Raw genomic sequence first — 26,372 nt, forward strand, 5'->3', positions numbered from 1 at the left:
AAATTGGGATATTGTTAGGAGGTCCTTTAATTGGGACATCTCACTGAAAAAAGAATGCAAAGGTGTCACAAGAGAGGATTGTTACCATACCTTTCCTGGGCAGACTGATAAAAAGAGCAGCGTTCGCCCAGATGTCACAATTCATTGAAGAGAATGCCATACTTTCAGACTTCCAAACAGGATTCCGTCTGGAAAGAGGCACAGAATCCGCCCTCCTTGCCATCTGGGATGACCAGACGAACACAGTTGACCGCAACGGGGTTGCTGCGCTACTCCTCCTGGACCTCGCGGCTGCCTTTGACACAGTTGACCATGACACTCTGATACAAAGACTGTACGAAGCAGGCATAGAGGGAACTGCTCTAGACTGGATCACGTCCTACCTTCGAAACAGAACTGATGTCATCCATACCCCACCTTTCTCGTCCAAATCATACTCCACAAAAGTAGGGGTCCCTCAAGGCTCTATCCTCTCACCCTTGCTTTTCAACATCTACCTGAAGTAATTACTGGTACTGATCAATCAATTTCACCTCACATGCTATAACTATGCAGATGACACACAAATACTCCTTCAACTTGAATGCCCCAAAGACATTGGAAATTTGCCAATTTTCAGATGTCTAAGAGCCGTGGATCAATGGATGACTTGGAGCCATCTCAAATTGAATGCTTCCAAAATGGAAATACTCACGTGTGGCAATTGGAAACATTATAACCCACTTGCCGCCTGGCCTGATGAACTGGGATCACCGCCAAAAGTATCGAAGGAATTAAGAAACCCTGGAATGACAATGGACTCCAAGCTATCCATGAATACCCAAGTGGACAAACTAGCAAGATCAAGCTTTGTTACTATAAAAACTCTGGGACGAATCTTCCCCAATTTGGGATTTCCACACAAGGTCCAAGCTCCCATCTCCCTTTGTCTGTCCAAACTCAATTACGTCAATAGCCTCTACCACGGATCACCTTTAACACCTATGAAAAGACTACAACAGATTCAGAACCCCGCTGGCAGACTACTCGTACATGTAAAGCCACAAGCCCACCTCTCCCCTGCCATTAAGGTCCTTCATTGGTTACCGGTTGCCAGAAGATCAACATTCAAGCTGCTTTATATCACCCACAAAGCAATACATCGAACCATGACCAAGAAAAGACTACAACAGATTCAGTACTCGGCTCCCAGAGTACTCATACATATCAAACCGCGAGACCACATCTCGCTGTCTTGAAAGCCATGCATTGGTTACCGTATGCCAGAAGATCCACGTTCAAGCTGCTTTGTATCACCCACTAAGCAATACATAAAATGGGACCACTCTTCATCAGGAATAAAATCACCAAACACATTCAACAAAGGAACCCCCACTCAAGAGTGACACCTCAAAGATACAAGAAAAAACCATGGGTGGCACATCGTTCTCTGTTCGAGCAGCCAAACTATGGAACTCTTTACCCTCAACATAAGATCCACAGACAAGCACCTTATCTTCAGAAAACTACTCAAGAATTGGCTTGTCCCTACATAAGCACCATACGCAAACAGAAATATACAGCGTATCCCTCTGTATATAAGCATTTATTTGTACTATAGATATGTACCTATATATATGTATTGCTTTGTATAAACATGTAGAATAATTGTTTAAAAAAAAAAAACATTTTTAAGTACAACACTTGAAAACCAGAGTTTATCTAATGCATCTTTAATCTACATATACTTACTTCCTTTATGCATCTATATACCTTCCATGTACTTGGATCTATATATTTATTACTTTTCTCCTAAAAAAGCATATTCAAGGCACTACCCTATTTCTCATCCTATACCTCTATCAATATCTTTAATATACTTATACTTACCTCCTTTATGCATCTATATACTTTCCATGTACTTATGGCTCTTTATAATTATTACTTTCTTCTAATTCAGCATATCCAATGCACTACCATATTTCTCACCCTATACCTCTCTAAATATATCTTCTACCTCAACTCTCTGACTCATCCAAACTTCTGTCTACTACTCTTTCCAATGCACTACCCTATTTTTTACTCTATACCTCTATCAATATCCTCTACATCCACTCTCATTCATCCAAAACCCTATACCACGACTATGAGCCCAAAATAACCCTTTCTAGACTCTCCCCTACTCTACCCCTCCTTGCATCACCTGACACCTCCTTTACTATACCGACCCTCTGACTATACCAACCCCCTAAAACAAGGCTTTCTAAACTCTTCCCTCTGACTCTTTCCCTCCACATCCCTTTTTACTCATCCCATGCCTCCTCCAACTGCTATGACCTCCAAAACAAAACAAAAGAAACATTCTAAAGCCTTCACTCTTCTATCCCTCCACTATCCTTTTCAATCAAAATAACAGACTAACATGTCCACTTCTCAAATTTCATATTTTACTATACTATTTCACCACTAATCCTTCATGGGTTCCAGAGTAGCGTGCTACTCACCGAAAAAGTGTTTCAACACCTCATCAGGGGTAGCAAGCACCATATAAATGTAAACCTTTTTCCCTCTTGTATCCCTCCGCTACCCTTCTCTACCCAAATAACTGACTAACATATCCACCACTCAAATTACATTCATATTTCACAATACTAATACAACACTAATCCTTTATGGGTTTCGGAGTAGTGTGCTACTCGCCAAAAAAGCGCTTTAACACCCCATCAGTGTTAACAAGAGCTATATAAATGCAAACCTTTTTCCGTCTTCTATCCCTTCGCTATCCTTCTCAATCCAAATAACTGGCTAATATCAACTACTCAAATTACTTTCATATTTCACTATACTAATTCAAAACTAATCCTTTATGGGTTCCGGAGTAGCGTGCTTCTCACTGAAAAAGCGCTTCGACGGCTTGTCAGGGGAGTAAGCACTATATAAATGCAATTACAATACACTACTAAAAAAAATCCACCCAAAAAGCAGAGAGAAGTTAGAAGTTTTTTTCAAAAATCTGAGCGGCTACTCACACAACATGCAACAGATTTCTAGCCCAGTTGCTAAGTACAAAAAGATGAATCGAGAGATGTAATTTCTTGAACTATTTGATCCTTTATTAAATGTTCATTAGAAAGAGATAAACTTCTGTACAGCCTACGGGTTTCGCCTGTATCTGTGCTTCTTCAGGGCTGCAATATATGCTAATATGACTTGCATATTGCAAAACCAGATTAGAGTAGGCACAAATGACCTGAAAATAAAACACATTTGATTGTTTGCAAAAGATATTAATGTACATATATTATACAATTGAGTATCTCATATAAATCAACTGTTTTTGTTATGCATTCATTAGAGCTAAGCATCCATCATTTTGTGTAAATACAATTTTATCAAAGACCGAATATACACAGGAAAAAAATGATTAACAGATTTTTAGAACTAGGAATTGTGACAGGTGATCTGAGCAATAGACAGCATCGTTTTAATCTCACTAATACAGTATTGCTTAATGAAATTCAGAAGTGTTAAACATTTTCTTGGTCTGGTGAAAATAACCTTTCACACTTAGACAACCATTCCATTTTTCAGAACAGGTGAGTTTATTTTACTTACCATCCAAGAGGGAAAGTTGCACACAATCAAATGTGTTTTATTGTTGGTTCATTTGTGCCTACTCAAATCTATTTTTAACTAATGAATTCTATTTATATAAAATAACAATTTGAATTTTTTTTGACTTGCGAGCATAAAAAGATGAATGCAAGTCATATTTGTATATATTGCAGCCCTGAAGAAGCCCAGATACAGGTGAAACCCATAGGCTGTACCGAAGTTTCACTCTTTCTAATGAACATTGAATAAAGGATCAAAAATTCAAGATATTACATCTCTCGATTCATCTTTTTGTACTTAGCAACTTGGCTGGAAATCTATTGCATGTTGTGTTAGTTGCCTCTCAGATTTTTGAAAAAAACATTTAATTATTTGTAGTGCAATTTGGTGGCAAACCATTTTTTGAGGTGGGCAACTCTTTGTTTGATGTTTAATCAGGTACTCAAAGAAAACGTGATTTGTGCATCAAACGCGTCCCCTAGCCACCTTTGTTTGTTTGGTATTTAGAAGTTCTTGGGAATGGTGGGCTACTGTAGACAGTAGACACCCATCTTTTCCCTAGTGGCCAAGCTTTTACTGAGGCTGAAGCACAAGTATGTGCCTGACCCACTTCCATGGGACAACGATTGCTTGAAAGCATTCCTAGGGCTGAGAGAAAGTCTCTGTCGTACCCCGGCACTGGGAATGGCCTGATTACAGTAAAATGTTTACATTGTTTTGCAGTGAGAGGGAGGGCTTTGCTCTCTCAATGCCTACTCAGTAACTAGGAGACTCCTGAAAACCTGTGGCATATTTTTCGACTACTCTTGACCCTGGTTTCGCTGGACTGCTCGGCTGCTTTAAAGTGGTTGCAGTGGTTGGTGTCAGTATTGAGAAAAGTGACAGCACAGTGATGGCTCTTACAGTGATGGTCCCTCACTCAGTCAAAATATTGGTCACTCATACCAAACACAGTATTTGAAATGTAAACAATTGATTCTTACAGCTGAGAATGTGATTCTAAAAAGATGTCGAACACTCAGTTCAGCTACATTGTTACCATTACCCGAAAAGGAAATTAATGGAGATGAGGGTGAATAGGACTGCCATGATGTTACGGATTTATGCACCAAGCCAAGACCAGACATTAAAGACGAACCTCTCAACGTGCCCGACTGTAATTTTTGTTTGTGGACAGCTCATGTTTGAGAGATATTGAGGAGCCTTTGACACCAGCTTATGCTTTTTGTAGAATTCAGGAAGTGGTGGAAGCCTCTTGGCTTCGAGGTGTTACCTCTGCACAAGTGGTGGAATGAATTGTCCTTACACAAGCATGTAATCTTTCAGCCCAATTGAGAGTGGCTATAGTTACAGATAGTCAGGATGACCTTGGTGTGGTCCATGACTTTAGGCATTGTAGTCACAGAGGAGATTTATGACATCATCTGGATTACCTATACGAAAATGAGAATGTGTGTTTACAATTGTCACAAGAAATTGCTGTAGTTAAATGTGCAGTCCACAGACGTGGTAATCACTATGTCACAGTTGGAAATATATATGTTGATGAAGTTGCATGGTATTGTGCGATTGTGGCATGCAAATTTAATGGTGAATATGTGCATGTTTCTGATGAGGACATCACCTTTTCTATGCTGTTGTCAGTAGATGATACTTGGGAAAAAATCAAAAGAGTACAGGAAGAAATTTAAGAGGCAGAACAACAAGGACGGTTCAGTTCAGGATGAGTTAAAAATGCAAATGCTATTTGGGTTTTATCCGATGGAAGACCAGTGTTGCCATATAGCCTGTTTGCCACTACATGACATGTCCATGGCCCTACACACATTGGGTGGGATGCAATGGTTATATTGTTCAGGCAAAACCATTTTAATCCTCGATTTAGAGTTCTCGCTGAAGAGTTATGCAATAGGTGTGTGGCATGTCAGTCCATTAATGTAGGGAGGGGAACCCCTACAGCATTAAGCCACATTGGAAGATCAGAAGGATCCTTTAACAGGATGCAGTTGGATTTTATCTAGATGCCTGTTTGCAATGGGCTGAGATACATCCTGGTTATAGTGTGCATATGTTCTCGATAGGTGAAAGTCTACACAAGACGGAGAAAAGGCAATCTCACTGAAGTCAAACTGCAAGTACGAGAACTCATTCCACGGTTCAGATTTCCAGTTTCTCGGGAGTCAAAGTGAGGGACCAATTTTAACAATGAGGTCCTTAGAATGCTGTGTGTGGCCCTTCAAGTGAAACAGAGATTGGATTGTAGCTATTGTCCTGAAGCTTTGGGGGATAGCTGAATAGCTAAATGAGACACTGAAATAACATTTAGCCAAAGTCTACGCATCTACCTCATTGAAATGGCCAGATGCTTTGCCATTATTGTTGATGAGTCTTCGAAGCACTCCAAACAGGAGGACTGGATTATAGCCCCACAAGATACTTATGGGACGGGCTATGTGACTGCCTGCTGTGCCTGCAAATGCGCTTTTGAACATCACAGACGATATGACACTCGACTACTGCAAAGAATAAGCTGGTGTGGTGTGTTCTGTTTCTCACTAGGTTGGAGCTGCTACTTCCATTCCGAATCAGGAGCAATGCTGCGATCTTAACCCTGGAAATTGGGTTTTGATCAAAAAGCATGTTCGAAAATCCTGCCTGGAGCCAAGGTGGAAGTCCCCTTCCAGGTGATCCTGATCACCAACATTGCTGTGAAGTGTGTTTTGATACCTAATTGGGTGCGTGCTTCTCACACCCAGAGTGAGGTGTCCATTTGAAGAAGTAGGTTTTCGTTGAGCCAAGTCTGAGAGGTCCTGTGTCCATATGTTCTGAAGGACCACAGTGGTGTACAATTTCATAAAATCTCACAAAGTGGTGTGGAAATACCCCCTGAAAATGTAGAATTGAGAGCTGAAAATAGAGGAACTGTTAAATTGTCACCAGAGCAAATAAATAATTTTGGTGAAGGAACAAGTGTGAGACGAGAAAGAACCCAGTGGAGATTGGAGTGGCTAAATAGAGCGAATGAATTGAAATCTAGTCTCTCAGTTGAACGCATACCACAAACCATTGTCGAAGAAACAGAATCCAGTGGTATAAGCATATCAGAAGACCAACAGACACCAAGGAGATCCAAGAGAACAAGAGTGCCTTGTCGTAGGTATTCTGCACCTGAATTGACCTACTTCACAGAGAACATGCCTAATGCAGCAGATCAAAAGCCTAATGAACTCAGATCAGAATCATTTGAACCTCCATGATATGCCACACTAAGACAGTATTCAATTTGAGATTCCTGAAACAATATTTCAAACAAGACTTGACAAGCACTATACAGTGAATTCACAACTGGAAGATCTGATACAACAAATGATGAACTGTGTCTAAACCAAACTGTAAGAGACTGTGATAAATGATCAGGACAAATGTTTTCTAACAAGCAGATAAGAAAATGTAAGTAGAATTTGTTAGGGTCAAGGCTGCAGTTGAAGAGTAGGGAAAACACACAGAAGGAGACGGAGCAGGACTACGGATGCCTCATGAAGAACCTGGTACATAAACTGAATGAAATAACAGGAAGCTAATCATTGAACATTTTGCTCACTTTGCACAAGTACAAATGTAAGCAAATTATTGAGGCTGCCTGCTACTATATTCTACTAAAGGTCTGACTGTAGACAAACATGCATGTCCTTACCAGGGCTAAGTGTGGAATAGTGATTATTGTCACATTAATAGTTGTTGTGCCTGCATTTATAGTTCTTCTACTTGGAATGAGTTTTATCCCAGAGACCAAACATTTAGATCTACACCTGCATCACCTGCACACGCAATAGATGAGAAGAAACTAAAAGTTTCATTCATATAGGTCTCAAAAGACAATTTCACAACAAATGTTTATTCTAGATTAGTTCAGGAATACACCCAACCTTTAGAAAACTAAGGATTGCTACGTTAGCACACTCACACTTTCCTTAGCCACAGAAGACGTGAAATATCACCAAATCCCACTTTCATATGGTTACATGTAGTATATTGCTTAGTTTATTTTAAGACAAGAAAGTTCTGAATATTATTTTTCCAATTATGACATGATTATTTCTAAAGTTCCCCTTCAGAAAAGAACGAACCCTCGTCCACAAGCTACAGATATGGAAGTTGCATGGTATTTCTTTAGGTCCCCTACAGTTATAGACACTGTTAAGACATAAGAAAGGAACCATTATATTGGCATTAGAAGAAGGGAGAGCTCACATGTTTCACAAGGCAAATAAAGAAGCTGTTTTAATGAATGTTTGGAAGAAAGAGGTAGATACATGAAGAAAAAGATATATCCAAAATTAAAATAAGATACATGACAAAAAGAGAAACTATGCATTTACAAAACGAGAAACCAGTTTAGAAAAAGACACATTGTGATAAGTAGCTGTGAACACACATTTGAAGTTCTTGGAGGGCCTGTTCAAATATTAACGGGAGAGGAGGCAATTATTCTTGGAGTTTTATATGTCTGCGGACAGGATGCATATTTTCAGTTACCCGCTAACTGGGAAGGAATTTGCTATTTAGTGTTATTGTTTCACAAAATCTATCATGTAAATAGTATAGATGCTTCAACCATGACCACATCTGACAGAAAAATGTAGTATCAATGATGAAATACAATTGATAGGAGATATTTTTGGAGCAATCATTTCATCAGGAGGAAGAATTCCAAATGACGACAACATTTGAAAGGTATCTACTGTAGAAGATAAACTGGCTATTATTACATCTGGTGCTTTGCTAGCAGTAAACACAGAATTAGTAGCTATTAGATCAATGGTTTTGAAAAACTGATCAGCTTTAGCCTTATTATTGGCAGAGTCTGTAACATTTTGAAGACTCAGCATTGTTGTTCATACATATCTGATGAGAATAAAATGATTGAATAATTTGAAAACAACATTTCTGATCTGAAACCTGAATTAGTATCTTTAGAGACTACTAGTGTGTTAGGAACTTTAGGTAAGGGAGCTTCTGTCATCAACAATTGGTTTGTAACTGTAGGAGGAGGAATTTTAGAGTCATATTAAAACCTGTATCAACCATTGTCATTTGTTCAATATGCTCATATGCTTTATAAAAAGGATTTAGATGTTATTCCACAATAAAGAAAGAGCAAGACAAAAGAAAGAAGAATTAGAAATGGAAGAAAGAAAGAATAGGATATACAAGAAGTTTAAGGAAGTTGAAACTCAGAAAAATAAAACTGGTGACACAGCAGAGAAGAAAGGTGCACCATAGCGATATATTTGTGGGAAATTGTGATGGTTATTCAACCATTAGGGGGGGACTGATCCAGCAAAGTTCTTCATATTGCATAAAAACACGCATATACCAGACAGGTGCAAATGTTTATGGTTTTCTTTTATAACTGTATTTTATTTGTTTTCTCATGATAAACAAATGTAAAAAACACATTGCCATAAAAAACCACACAGTGCTATGGTTCTAGTACATGCATTAGAAAGGTAGAGTAACAGGAGCACTGGAACTCCTATGAGGAAATTAAATCACTTATGTCAGCTGAGGCATAAGTACAGAAATCCCTATTGAAGCAAGTGTACGGCATTACATGAACCAAGTCAAAAAGTAAAACTCTTTTTGCATCATAGGAAGACAGTACTCATTTGGTCGTCATTAAAATTAAGCAAGCATATTTGCAGCTGCTGCATCACCCTTCAACATCTGTAGGAGAAACTGAACTGGAGTCATCCTCATCTGTAAAACGTTCAAGTAGCTGTACCTATACCATAAACTATGCCACTGCTCGCTGATCCATGCCCTCTAATCACATATGTTGTTCCTCTGTTGCCCCATTCCATTAAGTCTTTCAGCCCTTGCTCCTAGTGTGGCCTCCCAGGCCCCAGCCATCCAATGGCCACTCTCCTCTTTGCGATCAGACAGACCAGCTGAGTAAGCTTTTAAGGACACTTCGTGCCCATAGGTCTAGCCACTACACCCAGCAAACAAGCTAATGGGGTCGCAAAAGTTTATGTGAAATAACACATATATTTGAAGGCCATTTGAAATAGGTAATCATACTTAGATAATTTGAACATATATAAGAAATAATAACGTGCTGATTGAAGTTAACTTATCTGCAGATGCCACATTAACTGCAAAATAATTCAGTAGCACTGTTTTTCACATTGAGCTGTTTTGCACGGGATGTTTTTCTCTTTTGCTGTTGATACTGTACTTTTCCAGAAGCCTTCTGTTAGTTAGTGAATAGGCATTTGTTTTGTAGAAGACAACTGATAGAGAGGTTCACATCAGGAGGAGAGAAGACAGCAGAAATGATGATTCATGGGAAGAGCTGTCTGAACCGCAAAATGTGGACTAAGTATCTTCTCAAGGACTTGTTTCTGTGGTCCACTGTGAAGACGTGAGAGACTGGGCAGTTTAACTATTTCCAAGGGTTTACTGAAATCCTATTGGATGTGGTAAACAAACAAAGTGAAACATGTTACCATCTAGAATATTCTGTATTTATATTAATGCATGTTCTCAGGGTAAATGGGGCTTTTCTAACTCACATTTGCTGGAGACCCATCTCTGAGTTTCTTGAGATCATACCTATCCTCATGGGAGAATGCTTAGCTGTGGTATCCTGTAGATGGAGTTAGTAGAATGTGAAATTATGAGATACCAGCGTGAGATCTGAATTCTCACTTGCATGGGAACTGTAGGGTTCTTAAAATGTATGGGTTCAAACAGAAGTAGTTAGAGGGCAAGGAGAAAGCTGTATGAGGTGTTTGTTCAAGCTTGAAATAAACCTTGTATATTCTACCAAAGAAGATCTTTGTATGGGTCTACTTTCTACATTAGCCTATTCCTGTTTAATCAGATGTCTGCTGATTTACAGCTGAGAATACTTCCAGCTTGATCTTGTCCTTAACTGATCTGCCAAGGCCTTACGCTTAAGCATTTACTCTCCATCAGAACTCTATTGGGTATCTAAACTGACACCTTATTCTATGGGACATGCATGCCGTATTATTACCATATTATCTGTTATACTTACAAACGTTTTATTCTTTCTTGTATTGAAATATGGATTATTGGACTATATTCACTTCTTGTGCTGAAAAGACTAATATTTATTGAATAAAAATACGAAAACTTAAGAGATTGAAAAATAAAACCCTTTAACACAGAAATTCTCTTTATTGACTGTGCCAAAAGTCTTTAGTGATTTGACTGCCTAAAGGGTTTGAGGTTTATGTTCGCTCCTTTTCACTTCAGCTTGACGATGAACAAAGGTTCATACGACCAATGGGGGTGAGGGGGTATTTAATGATTACACCGAAGATTAAGATATAGAAAACTGTAATATGTGGTAACGTATTCTTATGTTGTGTTTTCTTTAAGGAATCTTTGTAAGGAATGTTCTATGTAGTAGCGTTCTCTTCCATAGAATGTTGATGTGGGCATTATTTGAGAACCTGCTTTGGAGCTGTTAGCAGGCGGTTGTGGGTCCTGTTTATTCATTAAACTATACTTAATCATTTGGTATATCTCACGTTTGAATTCTTTATGAAGAGCATGCTACAAAAACCCAGCTCCGTCACTCTCAATTGTAGTTAAGCATGCTCTTTATTTCTTAACTCTGCTTTATAACACCAGTCTCCACAAGCTTTTTCTTCCAACTATTGCTGTAACTATAACAGTAATTTTCTACAGGCTCTATGACTTCACACAGTCACAAGTTGATGAGATTGTTCTACTGTGACCTGGAATGAAACGTTAGCTCACAACACTACAGGATCATCAGAGTCAAGCATCAGGAAGAGAAATGGCTTTGGCTGGTATGATGAGTCAGCCAGAGCATTGTTGCAGCAACAGTTATTAAAAAAAACACCACTACTGATAAATGAGTTTTCCAACAGAGCAGCTGGCACATCCTACAAGGTAGGAGAAAAGATCAATATGGGTCTGCCTGGTGCTTCATGAGTATCTTTCAATAATCTCTTCATTTCGGCTACCTCAAGTACAGGAGTATACATTAATGTCGATCGATATGTATGAACACTGTGCCTGAGGCACACCTGTACTCCAACCTGGTTATCTCATTAATAATCTTCAAGCTTATTTTTAAGTTTCATGCTGCTTATGATGCTTTTTACTGTGATTTGTGCAGCTACATATTGTTATAAAAAATACCTGACATAAATATGATGTCCTAAAATTCATTTGCAAAATTATTGTGCCACTGGGCATAGATTTTCTACTTTCAAAGCCAACTGGGCAACATTTTTGTGAACATTATTTAGGAATCAACATTTCTGTCTGACAATATTATTGTTACAATATTTTAGTACCATACTGTCACAGAGTTACCAACCAAAATGCAATCACAATTTACAAACCCCCTGGGTATCCTTTGCCAGGACAGAACCGCATTTTATAGTGAGGATGAGACACCTCTATATTGTCTAAGCATCTCTCACCCAGTCCTTCATGTTGCCTACACCTGTAAGACCCTACTGGATCCATCAGCGGACAAAGGCCATCTGTATTTTCTGGGTAATATGCATGGGATAAGAACTCCACTGAGAACCTCAGTGGCAACAGTTTGCATACAAAAAGTTTGGACACAATAAGATGAGGTGAAACCAATTATGGAGACAGATTGGTTTAATCTAATCAAATTTTTACGCTCCCCTGTCCATCGCAACACTTTTTTTTTCATCTCTTCCACAAAGCAACTCTGCAATTAGCTCAGAAATGGGTGGTCGGATTTTCAGATTCATCATAATGTTGGGGTGAGAATGTCTTCATTAAGGCTACCAATGCCAAATCTGCTTTTCTTCGAGTTGGCAAGATCTTGTCCAGATGTGCAGGTCCAGTCTTCTGAGGAGTTACTGGGGCCACCTAAAACAAACCATATATTCAATGAGTTTCAGACCTGCTAGTTCAGCAGCAAGAAGTCTCAGTATTAATGTAAACTGTAGAATTAGATCATTTAACACCAGTGCTTAATTTGAGCCGGAGCTTTACGGTGCTCGGCACCGGTACCTAATTGTCAATACCACACTTATGGCAGTCTGCCACAAGGTGGCGCTGCTCATGTAATTTAAAGATGAGCAGTAAAACAGTTGTTTAGTAAAACAATATACATAAAAAAAATACTAATACCTGTCTCCCCAGCCATTCCTTTAGCTTTATGGACCTGGAATATTCTGAACTGTTGCATTTACATGCTAGAGAGAGATGGTTAGTAGTTGTTTTGGCAGCGTTGACTAGGGCGATAGGTGGTGTAAGCTGCAGTAGCCTCCGGGTCAGAGCCCTGGTACTTAATATTTTACAAATTAAGCACTGTTTAACACATATTGCAACATAAGTTTAATACAGGTTTAATTTAGCCTGGCATTCAGTCTACGATGAAAAGCTCCTCCTTTGAACCCTGTCATGCCTGCTCTTCTAGAAGCAGGCCAGCTGGTGAAGTAAAAGGAAGTGCACCTGCTAACCTCCACTCTCTCACTCCAACTTGCTCTGAAGCTGTGGCCCCATAAGTAAATGTATCAATTAGGTAGAGGCATAGTGGAAGATCAGACAGAGTTTTGCTTCCATAGGCACCCTTGATTTCTACCTTTGTAGGTCTTGCTAACAGAGCGTTTTACTAGCTGACTTTCTTGTCAATCACACTTGATTGTTACTTATTCTTATTCAAAGACTTTCCTTCCTCTTCTTTTGTTTGGCATGCCTTCTTTACCAGCCTTTTAAATTAATAATGTGAAGCTTTCCACAACTGACGTTCAGAAAACAATTGTTTTGTTTCAGCACTCCATGTCAGTGTATGTGTTTTTGTTGTTACTTGAGTTGTTGCAATGCACCCTTTCGTTAGTAATACCTTCCCCTGCTGTTCAGCCAGAAGTAATGCTGTAGTGCTTGGTGATGTAGTGGAATGCCTGCATGTCTGGTGAGGTGTAGAGTGTCAGTTGGAGTGTGGAGGCTGAGCAGCAAAGAGACTCCTCCTGGTGGGGCTGTAAGCTATAAGTTACCTGCTATTTACTTACCAGCTACTTACCTGAAACTTACCATCTTAACAACCTGGAACTAAGTCTTAATAAACCGTTTTCTACAACCTATTCTACAGCTACTTGGACTTCCTTCCTTTACCACAATGGCGACGATTTGGAGTAAGAACCTCCGTGTGGTGGAAGATGCAGTGTATCTGAAACCTGCTGAAGGAACTAAAGTGAAGAAACCTGCAACTTGAAGGAAGAGAAACACTCTGGTAGCCCCACCAGTGTCCCTTACCATCTGGATAGCCTGCAGTCTGGGGCGTTTGACCTTCTTTACATCTATGGACTTGATAAACTGATGCCAACAAGTCAGCTTGCCGGTTTGCCCCGATGTGCTTAAACAGATGTCAGTAAGTGGGGGGGGCACAAGGAGTTGCTGGAGTTGGTGGATCAGCAAGAGCAACCGGCAGCAGTTGTAAAGTGCAAATAATGTGGAGTGATGAACGTCTATGACAGTCTAACCGGCAGAATTTGTTTTGAAGGAAATCACTCTTTTTAAGGAATGCGGGATAGCGCTGACATTGAAGGAAAATGTGCGGTTCAGCGAGTGATGCAGACTCACTAAGCCTTACACAGTTTTTTTTTTACAGTGTGTGCCTGGAAAGTGATTCTGACTATATTGGGGCCCTGATGCATGTGGAACTCGTATTTCTATACTTTGGGAACAAGTATCCCCTGTTACCATTTGTGGGCCAGTTGAACAGGCCTATGTGCAGCCGCGAGTACAGGACACCATGCGCTGAAGTGAAAAGTCATCAATCGTGTCTGTGTAGATGTGCGTGCTGGAGCCTTACTGTGGGTGCGGCATTTGAATAGGCTGTGAGGCGGTCATGCGATGTGGAGTGCGCGTCCTCTTACCGTTTAGGTATGCAGATTCCATGCGGCATTCAAAAAGTCCTGGGAGGACTAGTGCTGGATGATGTTGTCATCCAGCGGAGTATGCGCATGCTGGAGCATGCGTGGGTGCGACTAAGCCGTGACTGCTCTTCCACAGGAATTCTGTAAACTCTGTGACGCAGCCACTTAGCAACGGGCTTAGCATGTGTGTGTGCATTGTCTCCGCGGTGACTCCTGGCAGGCTAACAACTAGACAGCGGATCAGTGTAAAGGCCCATTGCACGCACGCTGCTCGTTGCAGTGATTGCTGAGAAATCAATGAATCAAGCTTTAACGCTCCTCCTTCTCAGGGAATGAAGTTGCAAGGAGATGCGCGGGCACAGGAAGCTTGCCAGCAGCATTGCTATTGGATGCGGGTATACAGAGGGCCTGCTACGAGAGACTCCTACATGTTGTGTTAGTGAAGCTGTGACGGTGAAAAGTATTTGGTAAAGAACTTTGGTGAGATATCGCTCACCAGAGTCTTTAAATGTCATTGTTGGATACTGTCCTGTTCTTTCAAGACAAGTTTGCTGCCACTGTATTTCTTTTTTGGTCATAATGAATTTGCTGCCCAATTGTATGCTGTTGTATGCCATGCTAAATTTATTGCCATGGTTTTGTCATTACCATGTTCTGTCTGCGTGCATTGCTATTTTTGCTGTGCTATATTGTTGATGCTGTTGTTAATTTCTTGCCTAAGTGTATTTTGCCATGCTTGTGTGGGGGTCAAGTGTTTTTACCCCTGGTCTTGTAAGGTGTGTGGCCTGTGTTATGCTGAATGATTTTAGAGTTGTGTACACTGGCATAGTTTTCTGTACTTTTAAGTGCATTGCCTGAGACTTTTGGTCCTGTGAGGTGTACAATATGCAAGTGCGTTGTATGGTTGTATACCCTGAAGTGCGTTTCCTGAGACTTTAGGTCCCGTCAGGCGTACAGTATGTGTGTACATTGTAGGGTTGTGTACCCTGAAGTGCCTTGCCTGAGACCTTAGGTCCCGTCAGGTGTACAGTATGTGAGTGCGTTGTCGGGTTGTGTACCCTGAAGTGACTTGCCTGAGACTTTTGACCCCATTAGGTGTACAGTATGTGAGTGCGTTGTAGGGTTGTGTTCCCTGAAGTGCGCTGCCTGAGACTTTTGGTCCTATCAGGCATACAGTATTTGAGTGTGTTGTAGGGTTGTGTACCCTGGTGTGCATTGCCTAAGACTCCATGACCCGTCAGGCGTACAGTGGACTGTGCGTTGTAGGGTTATGTACCCTGGTGTGCATTGCCTGAGACTCTTGTCCTGTCAGGCGTACAGTACGAGTGTGCTTTGTAGGGTTGTGTACCCTGCTGTGCGTTGCCTGAGACTCCATGTCCTGTCAGGCGAATGGTATGTTTGTGCCAATAGTTTCCCTAAGGGAAGGGGATGGGTGTAACTCTAATGTATTTAAGCCTCAGGAATGTTCTAGCAATTTTTCATCTTTACCCCTTTGAATTGACAATTCAATAGTTCTACCTGTACTTTTATTTATTTTACGATTATAATTTAGGTTGATATGTATTCCTTTTGTCCTTTGTATAATGTGTGTCGAAAGTTTCCCTAAGGTAACAAGATGTGTTGTGACTTGAGTTGTTGATATGCACCCTTTCCTCAGTTACACCTTCCCTGCTGCTCAGCCAGGATGAGTGCTGGAGTGCTTGGTGATGTAGTGTAATGCTGCAGTGCTTGGTGATGTAGTGGAATGCCTGCGTATCTGGTGAGGTGTAGAGTGTCAGTTGGAGTGTGGAGGCTGAGCAGCAAGGAGGCTGCTCCTGTTGGGGCTGTAAGTTATAGTCTACCTGCTATTTACTTACCAGCTCCTTACCTGAAACTTACCATCTTAACCCCTTCAGTGCCCCGCCCTTTCCCCCTCCTGTGCCGGGCGTTACATTAGCGGGCGGGGTCCATGACGAGATAGTCTCGTCATGGGCACAGCACAACCGTGCTCCATGACGAGACTATCTCGTCATGGGCATAGACGAGGTTAATAACCTGTATCTAAGTCTTAATAAACCTTCTTCTGTAACCTACTCTACGGCTAACTGGACTTTCTTACTGTTACAAAAGTTTTCTTGTATGCTCCCTTGTGTGCGGTTTACTCTAGCTCCTTTCCTCTCTCCAAGCTCCTCATCTTTCCTTGTCATACCTTAACATCTCATCTGGAATCCTCTGTGTTTTCAGACAGTCATGACAATGAGGAAGAATAAAAAAAAATATGAAAACAGCCAACATAACAAGTTCTAGTGGGCCGACTGGATGAGCACATTTGCTGTATGAATCCCCAAGACCATCCCACTAGTAAGAGGTAACAGATATCCACGGACTCTGGGCTTCACTTCTTTTTCTCTCCATTTTTTGGAAAAACCTTCCTGATAAAATATCAAGGGAGACGAGAGTCATATATTTTTAAAAAGGAAAAAACAAATTATAATTTAATTGCGTTCGCTTTGTTATGTTTCCATGTGTAACAGTAGAAAATATCAAAAAAGATGACGAAATGGTAAAGGTGTGAATAGAAGTAAAAGTCTACAATGTGCACATTTAGCACAGCAGGAGATGTACAGATCTTCAAGCAAAAGGACTACCATGTTCTAACAGCAACCTTGTTTGACCATTTTTTTTTAGTTATAGCCCTGTTAGGAGTTTAAGGCCTCATTACAATGTCTGTCGGAAAGGATCCGAATGGTATTCAGTTTGACCGAACCTGTGTTGGAAGCCATGTTTCCGACCGACTCGGAAACATATCCGACCGACGGATTACGATACAAACTAGTCGGTCGGTCATTCCTAATCGGTTCTGACCAGCATTCGAAGAGTCCGAGTCGGTCAGAGCTGAACCATAAAGCTCTACGGGACGCGTTTCCGACCAATTGATTACAATGTCAGATTCCGACAGCCGTTCCGACTCGGTCTGTCCGACACGGATCGGCTGTCAGAAACCGACTTGGAACATCCAGAGCATGCCCCCCTTCACCCGGAGAGCTCCGGTTGGGGCCTGTGGGGTACCCATGGGACCCCTCTCTCCAACCATGCACAGTGTGGCATGCACCATGGGGTGCCCACCACAGGGTCCAAGGTTTTATGGCCCACCCCTTTTTTCAATGGGAGCCTGTGTTGTCGGTTGGAACACAGGCTCCCATTGAAGTCAATGGGAGTCCGACCGAACGATGTTCGAAACCATCGTAATCGGTCAGTTGGACTCCCCGAGTCGGTTGGAATACTTTCCGACCGACATCGTAATGTGGCCCTAAGTGTCCGTCATATTTCTTACTGGGAACGTCCTCCACCTGTTTTAATTAATAATATGAAATATTGTGCAATTGACCATTAAATGAGGAACCGAAGGTCGTTACGAATTACATGGTTATGTGTGAGGGAAACAAACACAAATTATTTAAATCAGAAAATAATGAAAGAAAGAAAACTGGCCACAAAAATATGACGCTTAAGTATTATATGTGGAGACAGGATGAGTAAAGTGTGTGTGAGTACAATGTGCACCCTTTCCTCAGTTACACCTTCCCTGCTGTGGTCCTTACTCAGAGTGAGAGTGATGTCCTCGAGAGAGGTTTAGGTTTTGTCCCCACTGCACGTTTTGACCGGTTCAAGTTACACTGTGAACTGTCTGAGTTTTTTAGAAAACTTAAACTGAAGTTCTTTTTTGAAAGAAATCAATCTGAAGTCCTTGCAGATCATCCGAGCGATACTGGTTTACGTTTGAAATCAACATTCATACCCCCACCACATACAATACCAGCAGAGATAACTGCGTTTGAACAAGCAGTTTTTAATGATGTGGAATCCTTTCAGGATCAAGGGACCTTCAAAAACATGAGTTCCGTTGACTTTCAGGCACTCCAGTCATTACGATCCAATGCCCTTATCGTGATTAAACCAGCAGATAAGGGGGGTGGGATTGTAATTCAGAACAGTGTTGACTATGACCTTGAATGCAAACGTCTGCTTGATAACCCTAAGAATTACATTCCACTTACCACAGATCCTTCCACTTCTTTGAGGGCCACCATATGCAACCTTGTGGAACATGCTGAATGTAGAGGTTATATTAGTAAGCACGAAGCAGACTTTCTGACGAAGGGTAAAGGCATAGTGCCCTACTTTTACACCCTACCCAAGACCCACAAGAACAAATCACCTCCACCAGGTCGCCCAATAGTATCGGGCATTGGCTCTCTTTTAGAGCCTCTATCTATTTACTGTGATTATTTTTTAAAACCAATAATCCAGAATACTGTCACCTATCTGAGGGACACAAAAAGTTTTTTGGCATCCCTACAAGACTTGAGAGTTGATAATGATAATACAATTCTTGTATCATTAGACATTGAGAGTCTTTACACCAGTATTCCCCAGGACGATACCATCAAGGTCATTGGGGAATCTTTAGACTCTATAAACTGGACTTTCCAAACACCTAAAAGCTTTGTGATTGATTGTGCGACTCTAGCACTCAAAAAGAACTTTTTTGAATATCAAGGTACACTGTACCTCCAGTGTACGGGTACTTCTATGGGCAGCACTTTTGCGCCGAGTGTGGCAGGACTATATGTTTACGACTTTGAGCGCAAACATATTCTGGACCCTACCAATCCTTTCTCTTCTTACCTCTCTTTTTGGATGAGATATATAGATGATATTTTTATCATCTGGCAGGGCCCTGAGAATATCTTACGCAACTTTTTTGCGTGGATTAATACACGTGACCCCAATTTGCTATTCACTTACACATTTGATAGCAATGAGATGATTTTTCTGGATGTGATTGTGTCTAAGGTCAATGGTTCTCTATTGACCAGAACATATCACAAACCCACAGCTAAAAACAACCTTCTTACATTTTCAAGCTTTCACCCACGACCATTACGGGAAAACCTACCGTATGGACAATTTTTACGGATCAGACGTAATTGTAGTAATCTGTCTGATTTCCGTACGCAGTCTAAGGAACTCACAGAGAAACTGCGCCAAAGAAGGTATCCTGATAAGATTTTGACAGCCAGCTGTAAGAGGGCCAGAAATCAACCACGTGAAAATCTATTACGTGACTATCCCAAACCACCTAAAGACATTCCACTCACTTGTGTGACAACTTACAATGCTGCCTCCAATATCATCTCCAAATCCATCAAAAAACACTGGCGAATTTTGGAGAGTAACAACATCAAATGGGAAAAACCTTTATTTGCATATAAAAAGGCTACCAGTTTAAAGGACTCCCTTGTTCACACTAAACCACGGAATACCAACATGCCTAGTGAAAGATCTATCCTCAATGCGTGGGGTCTACCACCCGTCCTTGGCCATTTCCCTTGCGGGTCGTGTAGCATTTGCTATCTCACCTCTACCACAAAAACTCTGACCCTGGAATCAGGGAAGATCTGGACACAAAGGAGTCACACCAATTGTAATACTGCTGATGTAGTATACTTAATCACATGTCCCTGCGATCTAAGATATGTGGGGATGACTACGCGAAAGGTGAAGTTACGCATTGGTGAACATCGGAGTAATATCCGATGTAAGAAAAGCACTACGAAACTTACAGAACATTTTCTGCGTTTTAACCACACGGTGGATGATCTGCATTGGACCATTATTGAACAGGTGAATCCAGTGATTTTGTTCGAAAAGGAGCAACGCTGGATTTACCGTCTTTCCACACATCTGACCGGTCTCAATGATAATATCCCGTGGGGCACGGTTTTGAGACGCAAATAAACTATCATTAGCTAGCACTTTTGCCTATTTAGCTCCCAGGCAGATTATTAATAAAAGCATTTTATGCCCTATTAACTTTCATGGTTTTGATTAGGACCGCTTACATAACTGTTGTTTTCGATCCTCGTCATTACTTGTTCACTCGAGGGTTCATGATGATGATGACATTTCCCTACACTATAACTTTGATTCCCCCGTGCAGTCTTGGATGTTATTTACAACACTGATTACCCACCTAAATCACTTTGAGTATGGACCGTCCCTAGTCTGTGATGTTGTCTGTCTGTTTTCAAAATCGAGTAAAGTTTTGAACTACGTATTCAACATTCAACGGTCTAGTCTTTCCTAACCTTTCTAGCAGTCCGTTGTTTGTGTTCTCTTTTGCCGGAACCGGATTTCCGGTCAGCATGGAGTTTTCTCCTACTTTAACCGTCATGACCACTTTGTCGCTGACTCCAGGCTCGGTGGTTTCACGTAGGTTTAAGAGCCAGGCAGTGGACTTGGAAGATGTGAGTACCACAGACGGTTCTTTTACTATCGTTTGGCTTTTTGTTAAATGCCGACTTGACGGAGCAACTGAGGGGCTTTCGGATTAAATACATCCTTTCCGTTTTGTGTCCCCCACAGTTGTCCTGTAGTCCCGCCACCCACCTTTTTGCCTAAGGAGTACAGCACCATTTTGTACACATGTGAGTGCCTTTTATTTTTCATTCTAATTCATTTGGTCATTAGTGCCTTTTTATCGTAATCACACTGGTTTGGTAACTTTAATTTTTCGATGACTCATTGGTCGAAGCGTCCAACTGAGTATTCCCTAAAATCTAGGTCCACTTTGTTATTCATGATGCAATTATCATTTATGGATTTTTCACTTCGAATACGGTGTTAGAGCATAGTTTGTGGGAGTAACGAAATTAAATTGATTTCCTTGTCCCTCGATAGACACTGCATTAATTTGTTCCTGGCATAAAGTAATACACAGATGATAGTCACATGTTGATGCATTGCATTTGTGTCATTATTTCCTTACAGGTATCCTTTTGGAATTGCGGAAGGCACATAACGAAAACCGTGAGTGTATCGGTTCCTTACACCTGAGGTCAGGATAGGCTTTAGTAAGCTTATACCGCCCTGGTGGATTTTCTGATTTTTCTGGTTAGGTCCTGAAGAAAGCTTTGTGAATCACACACTAGGAGCTGAAACATGTCGACCAATATGACCGTAACTGGATGTATCTGACCCACTAATAGTCAGGATTACACATCCTTCACTGTTTTTAACGTCTAAGCTTCATCACAATTAAATATATCGGTGGATGAATCTTGACATTTTAAAATTTTTCCCCTTTTTTCACTAATAATCACTATCCTTTTAGTCTGATCTTATTGCTCCGCCTTAACATAGCGTCGAAGCACACTGGAGGTACATAAGGTACCCCCAGGAGAACCCCATGATGAAGCATGTCACCAACTATGTTGGTGAGTGAGGGTTCCCGAGGAACTTCAGATTGATTCGCAGTGTCACAATTGTTTTGTTTTATGAACCACTAGTCCTGTATATATTATTTTCACACTCTTGTGTTGTTACTGTTGATTATTATAGGGGGACTAAGAGTGTGGCTTAACCCTCTCTCTCTTGTTGTTCGAATTAGTTTGAGTACAATGTGGCCAACAGAAAGTGTTGTTTTCATGTTGCCTGTGTATAGCAGAGAAATCTCAGTCCATATTCCTGCAGGTGTGAGGCTGCAGATACACATTGTTTTATAAACATGTGATAACAGACATGGTTATGCAAGTATGCAGACCTCTACCGCCTTAGTCAGATCTGCAGCAAACACTTGAAACCACAGTGAGTGAGAACCGGTCATAAATGGTGCATGTTTCCATTCAAAATAGTAAGCACACAGGAGTGGCTTAAGAGCAATGCATGAAAACAGACATACAGCTAGTCGTAGTATATGCTGTCGGTCAGCCGCAGTCGGTAGTAGGAGTACCTGCAGGGCGGTGACGTGGGGAGGGGCAGGGTGGGGGGTAGTAAATTATGGATTACGGAGGTTTACAGGTGAATTAACATATCAATTAATAAAACGAATTTCGTTGCGTGCACTGCATCGCATTTGGGGATGCAGTGCACGCAACGAAATTCCTTTGATTAATTGATATGTTAATTTACCTGTAAACCTCCGTAATCCATAGTTTACTACCCCCCACCCTGCCCCTCCCCCTCCCCACGTCACCGCCCTGCAGGTATTCCTACTACCCACCGCGGCTGCTGTCGGTGCCTGACCAAGAGTGTGAAAGAGGACTCAGCCACAGGGATCTTAGCTTCCATTGGTCCAGCGGATGCAGCGGCATCAGACTCTAAAGTCCTGAAGAGCCCACTGAACCCTGATTGTTGCTGTATTTCACAGTTCAAACAATGGCCCAGGGGTCCATAATCTTCCTTGCACTAGGGCCCATGACACATTACCTACGGCACTGTTGGCAGTTGAGGGGCGCGGGTGGTCGGGGTCTAGTGGGAGGAAGTAGGCTAACTGGTTCAGTGACCCAGACCGTGGGGTAGGTAGATACCATGATCTCGGACACAGAATTGCTGGGCACCTGGCTGAGGCACAAGTGGCTGCTGGTACAGGGCACCTCTTCCGAAAGCGTGAAATGAACGGGAAGGCTGACCTGGCTGTCAAGGTAGGGCACATAAACCCAGGGATCTAGGCCACCACGAATCGTGAACTTGACCACGTCACAGCCATCTTGTATAGATTGGGTCAGGAAAGGACGAGGGTCTTCTGGGACACCTGGGAGGCCTTAAACCACTGGATCCCGAGTAGCAGCCCAGCAGGCAACTTGCATTGATGGACCAAAGGGCCTAACTGGTGGTAGAAAATACCCACTGTCCAAAGATAGCCACTATTTTGAATTCCGGGTGTGGAGTCGTCAGAAAAGTGTTTGAATTTGTCCGGCTAGTAAAAGTTTGCATCACTATGCTCTTGTGTAGGGCTGCTGAGATAAAAGAGCAGGTTCGCCCAAGCAGTTCAGTGGTGTCTTGTAATTTAATGAGGAGCAACAACATTAGCCCATGCCCCTGAAATGGTTTCAGTTTGTGCCGCATTATAAGGTAGAAGGGGCTCAGTAGGGATTTGTCCCGGCTGGAGACCTTATTCTAAACATTGGTCTTAACCTCTACGGTGGGGAGTTGGAGGTCGAGAACTTAAGCCACCATCCGCTGAACAACCAAAAAGGGAAACACTCTTTTCAGTGGCAGGGCCTGGGGATGTTAGAAGGCCAGGATCAAAAGGGGTTTCGAGGCCACTAGCATCATGAAGGCAATCGTACCAATTCTCTACTTCGCAGGATTGCCCAATCTCATCACCAGCTTTACAATAGTCATCCGAATCAGTACCAAACAAAGAATGCCAAATTTAGGATCGGCCTCGTAAAGGAGGAATATCAAGTGCCGGTTGTGATTCCATGGAAACCAGGCGCAACCTTGGTGAAGGTCTTCAAGGTGCTGACCCGGAGTCGGAGAGCACAACGGGCACCTCGTCCTCCGGTATCGGCGTAGTTGGCATCAGCGTGCCAGGAACTGGCATGGAGTGTGGAGCTGGAGTTGGCATAGGAGTCAGGTGAGGCCCAGAGCGGGTGTCGAAAGGTTGATCTGGCACTGAGGGCAAACCCACCAGCAGTACCCCTGATGGGGGTGGCGGGGCTATCAGCTCCTTGGCAGGTGCACCAGAGAGTGTCAGAAGGGATCTGAAGAGTCGAAGCATGGCCTGGCGGAACACTTCAATCTACCTCAGTGTTGCAGATTGTCGCAGAAACTCAGGTTGTGCTGGTGCCAGTTGCAGGTTAGACTACAATGTTGACTGGCTTCGAGAGCGAGATCGAGAGACAGGACTACACCCACGCACCATCTCTGGAGAATGAGAGTGGTGGAAGGGGCAGAGTCCAGCTTAGACTTTTTATGTTTCTCCTTCAACTTACCTGAAGAGTTGGAGCATGACATCGATTGGTCTTGGGATGGACACCGACGACTTTTGGACCGGGAACAGGACCGACCCTTGAGCAGGTGATAACATGGAGTCTTGTAGTGCTTGGTGACATAGAGATTCATCTCGCAGTCACGTATGGCTATCAGGTTCATCGACGCACCCTCACTGCAGGCCATGGAGTCGCGACTCGACCCAAGGCATGACAGGCACATCTGATGAGGATCTGTCACAGACATTTGCTTGCAACATTCCTTACAAGGTTTAAAACCTGCTATTTAAGAGGTGACATTTCCCTTGCACACCCGTGAAAATTGTGAGGTAAAGAGTCTCAAAAGAGACAAGAGGTTGATCCCTATCTGCGTTTGATGGAGACAAAAACAGAAAGGAACTGATGTCAGTATTCAGGTGTGGTGCATATATAGGCTCTGCACGTCATTTCTTGAGTGGAATGGTGTCAAAGCAGAGCCGCATGGCACAACCTGGTGGCTCGCAGAGCTACTGCTGAAAAAGTGGAAGAGTCAATCTAAAGCCTAGGGGGTATTCAAAAGGTGAGGATTCTGCATGTCAAAGTCTCTATCGGAAAAAAAATATTTTCTGAGCTGTGCAAAGAAAGCAACTTTAAGTAAGTTCTGCTTAATATGTTTGTACCATTCATTTTAAGACCCTTGAGTGCATAAAGCTGATAAAAACCACGAAACGGGGGGTATTTTCTTTTTGTAAAAGCAACATGGATGTTTGACTCCTAATTTCAGGAATGGAAACATGGAAGGATAGTGTAAGATATTGTATGAGTACAAAAGTGGACTAATGCTTTACGTATGTGATTCTTCTCCGACACAGGGTAATATAAAAAGTAAAAAATGTCTGGATCTCTAGGCTAAAAAATTATGGAAAAAGTGTTTTCAGTTATCTGACAAAATAGAGAAACTTCCATAAAGAAATTTAGAGATCATTTAAAAAAAAAAAAAGGCCAAAATATGTTTTAAGCTTGTGGATCCTGCTTAGGAAGTCCACCGTCTCTTAAGGGTGGCAGAGAACCACCACCCCTACACCGCTGTCCTCAATAGGTTAAACTGCCCCTAGGTTTGAAGAAACCAGTTACTCCGGTTGGCCAAATTTACCAAAAGTGGTCATGCAGACACAGTTTCATGCCATAGCACACCTTTCAGCAAAGGTCTTGTTCCTCGGAAACAAACCCCATAACAGTGGTTTGTTTCTGGGAAACAAAAACCAATGACCCTGACATAAAGGGTGTTTTCTACCAGCGCATGGAGTCATTGAATAACGTTTCCTACCCAAGTCCTGGCCAGGAATGATATGTGTCAGATGGCACGTCTTAAATAGGGTGCAGCACACAATGTATGGATGCCAGTGGACTTGCACTGAAGCCAGCGGAAGTACCACCATCGAAAACCTACAGGTTCCAACATTTCTAGATGAGTTAGGGGAACCCTATAGATCCTCCTTTCTCACTAAATCCCTTAGAGCCTAATTATGACTTTGTGGGTGCGGTGTTGTGTCCGCTCCGCCGCCGCACTGCCGAAGCTGTGGTGAGGCCGCACGCCAAATTAGGAGTTTCATCCTTTCTGATGGGCTTTGTTTTTGACATTCCCACAACGGAGCCCTGAAAATGTGCACCGCAATGGGAACGTCAAATACAGTTCCTGAACGGCATGGACTGTTTAAGTCCATGCATGCAGGAACTGAGGTGCATGCACCCTGGGGGGCTCATTTTGTACCACCCAGCATGCAACCCAGGGCGCAGAGGCACAAGGGGGCCCTGTAGAGCTCCCTTTGTTTCCTCTCCCCCAGGGAATTCATGGAAGAGGAACCGCCATAAAAACCATGGCGGAGAGGAAACTCCTAATATGCTTAGTGGGACCGGGGCAGTCCCTCCAAGCATATTGATGCCTCCTGACCACCGCAACAATACCAGGGAACGGCGGTTCCATGGCGGCCGCGGTGGGGCAATGGCGGTCCAATTGCCCTAATCCTAATAAGCCAGTTAGGAGACCGCCGCCGCCGCACCCCCACGAGTCTGGCAGTCTGTGGACTGCCAGACTCGTAATTAAGCCCTTAGT

The 26,372-nt window shown here is 42.2% G+C and overlaps 1 protein-coding gene and 1 long non-coding RNA gene across 3 annotated transcripts in view; one reads left to right on the forward strand and one right to left on the reverse strand.

The window, feature by feature from the left end:
- LOC146821082 (uncharacterized) overlaps positions 1-26,372 on the forward strand; it is a 391,873-nt gene that overhangs the window by 257,910 nt on the left and 107,591 nt on the right. The gene's annotated exons all lie outside the window — the stretch shown is intronic.
- FAM120B (family with sequence similarity 120 member B) overlaps positions 8,988-26,372 on the reverse strand; it is a 981,159-nt gene continuing 963,774 nt past the window's right edge. For both annotated transcript variants that reach the window (XM_085612026.1, XM_085612027.1), the window contains exon 11: positions 8,988-12,510. In XM_085612026.1, the coding sequence (XP_085468152.1) occupies positions 12,498-12,510 (13 nt within the window). In that variant the 3' untranslated portion in view covers positions 8,988-12,497. The remainder of the gene's footprint in view (positions 12,511-26,372) is intronic.

The sequence above is a fragment of the Triturus cristatus genome, chromosome 6 (genome assembly GCF_964204655.1).
Source record: "Triturus cristatus chromosome 6, aTriCri1.1, whole genome shotgun sequence".
Classification (NCBI taxonomy): Eukaryota; Metazoa; Chordata; class Amphibia; order Caudata; family Salamandridae; genus Triturus; species Triturus cristatus.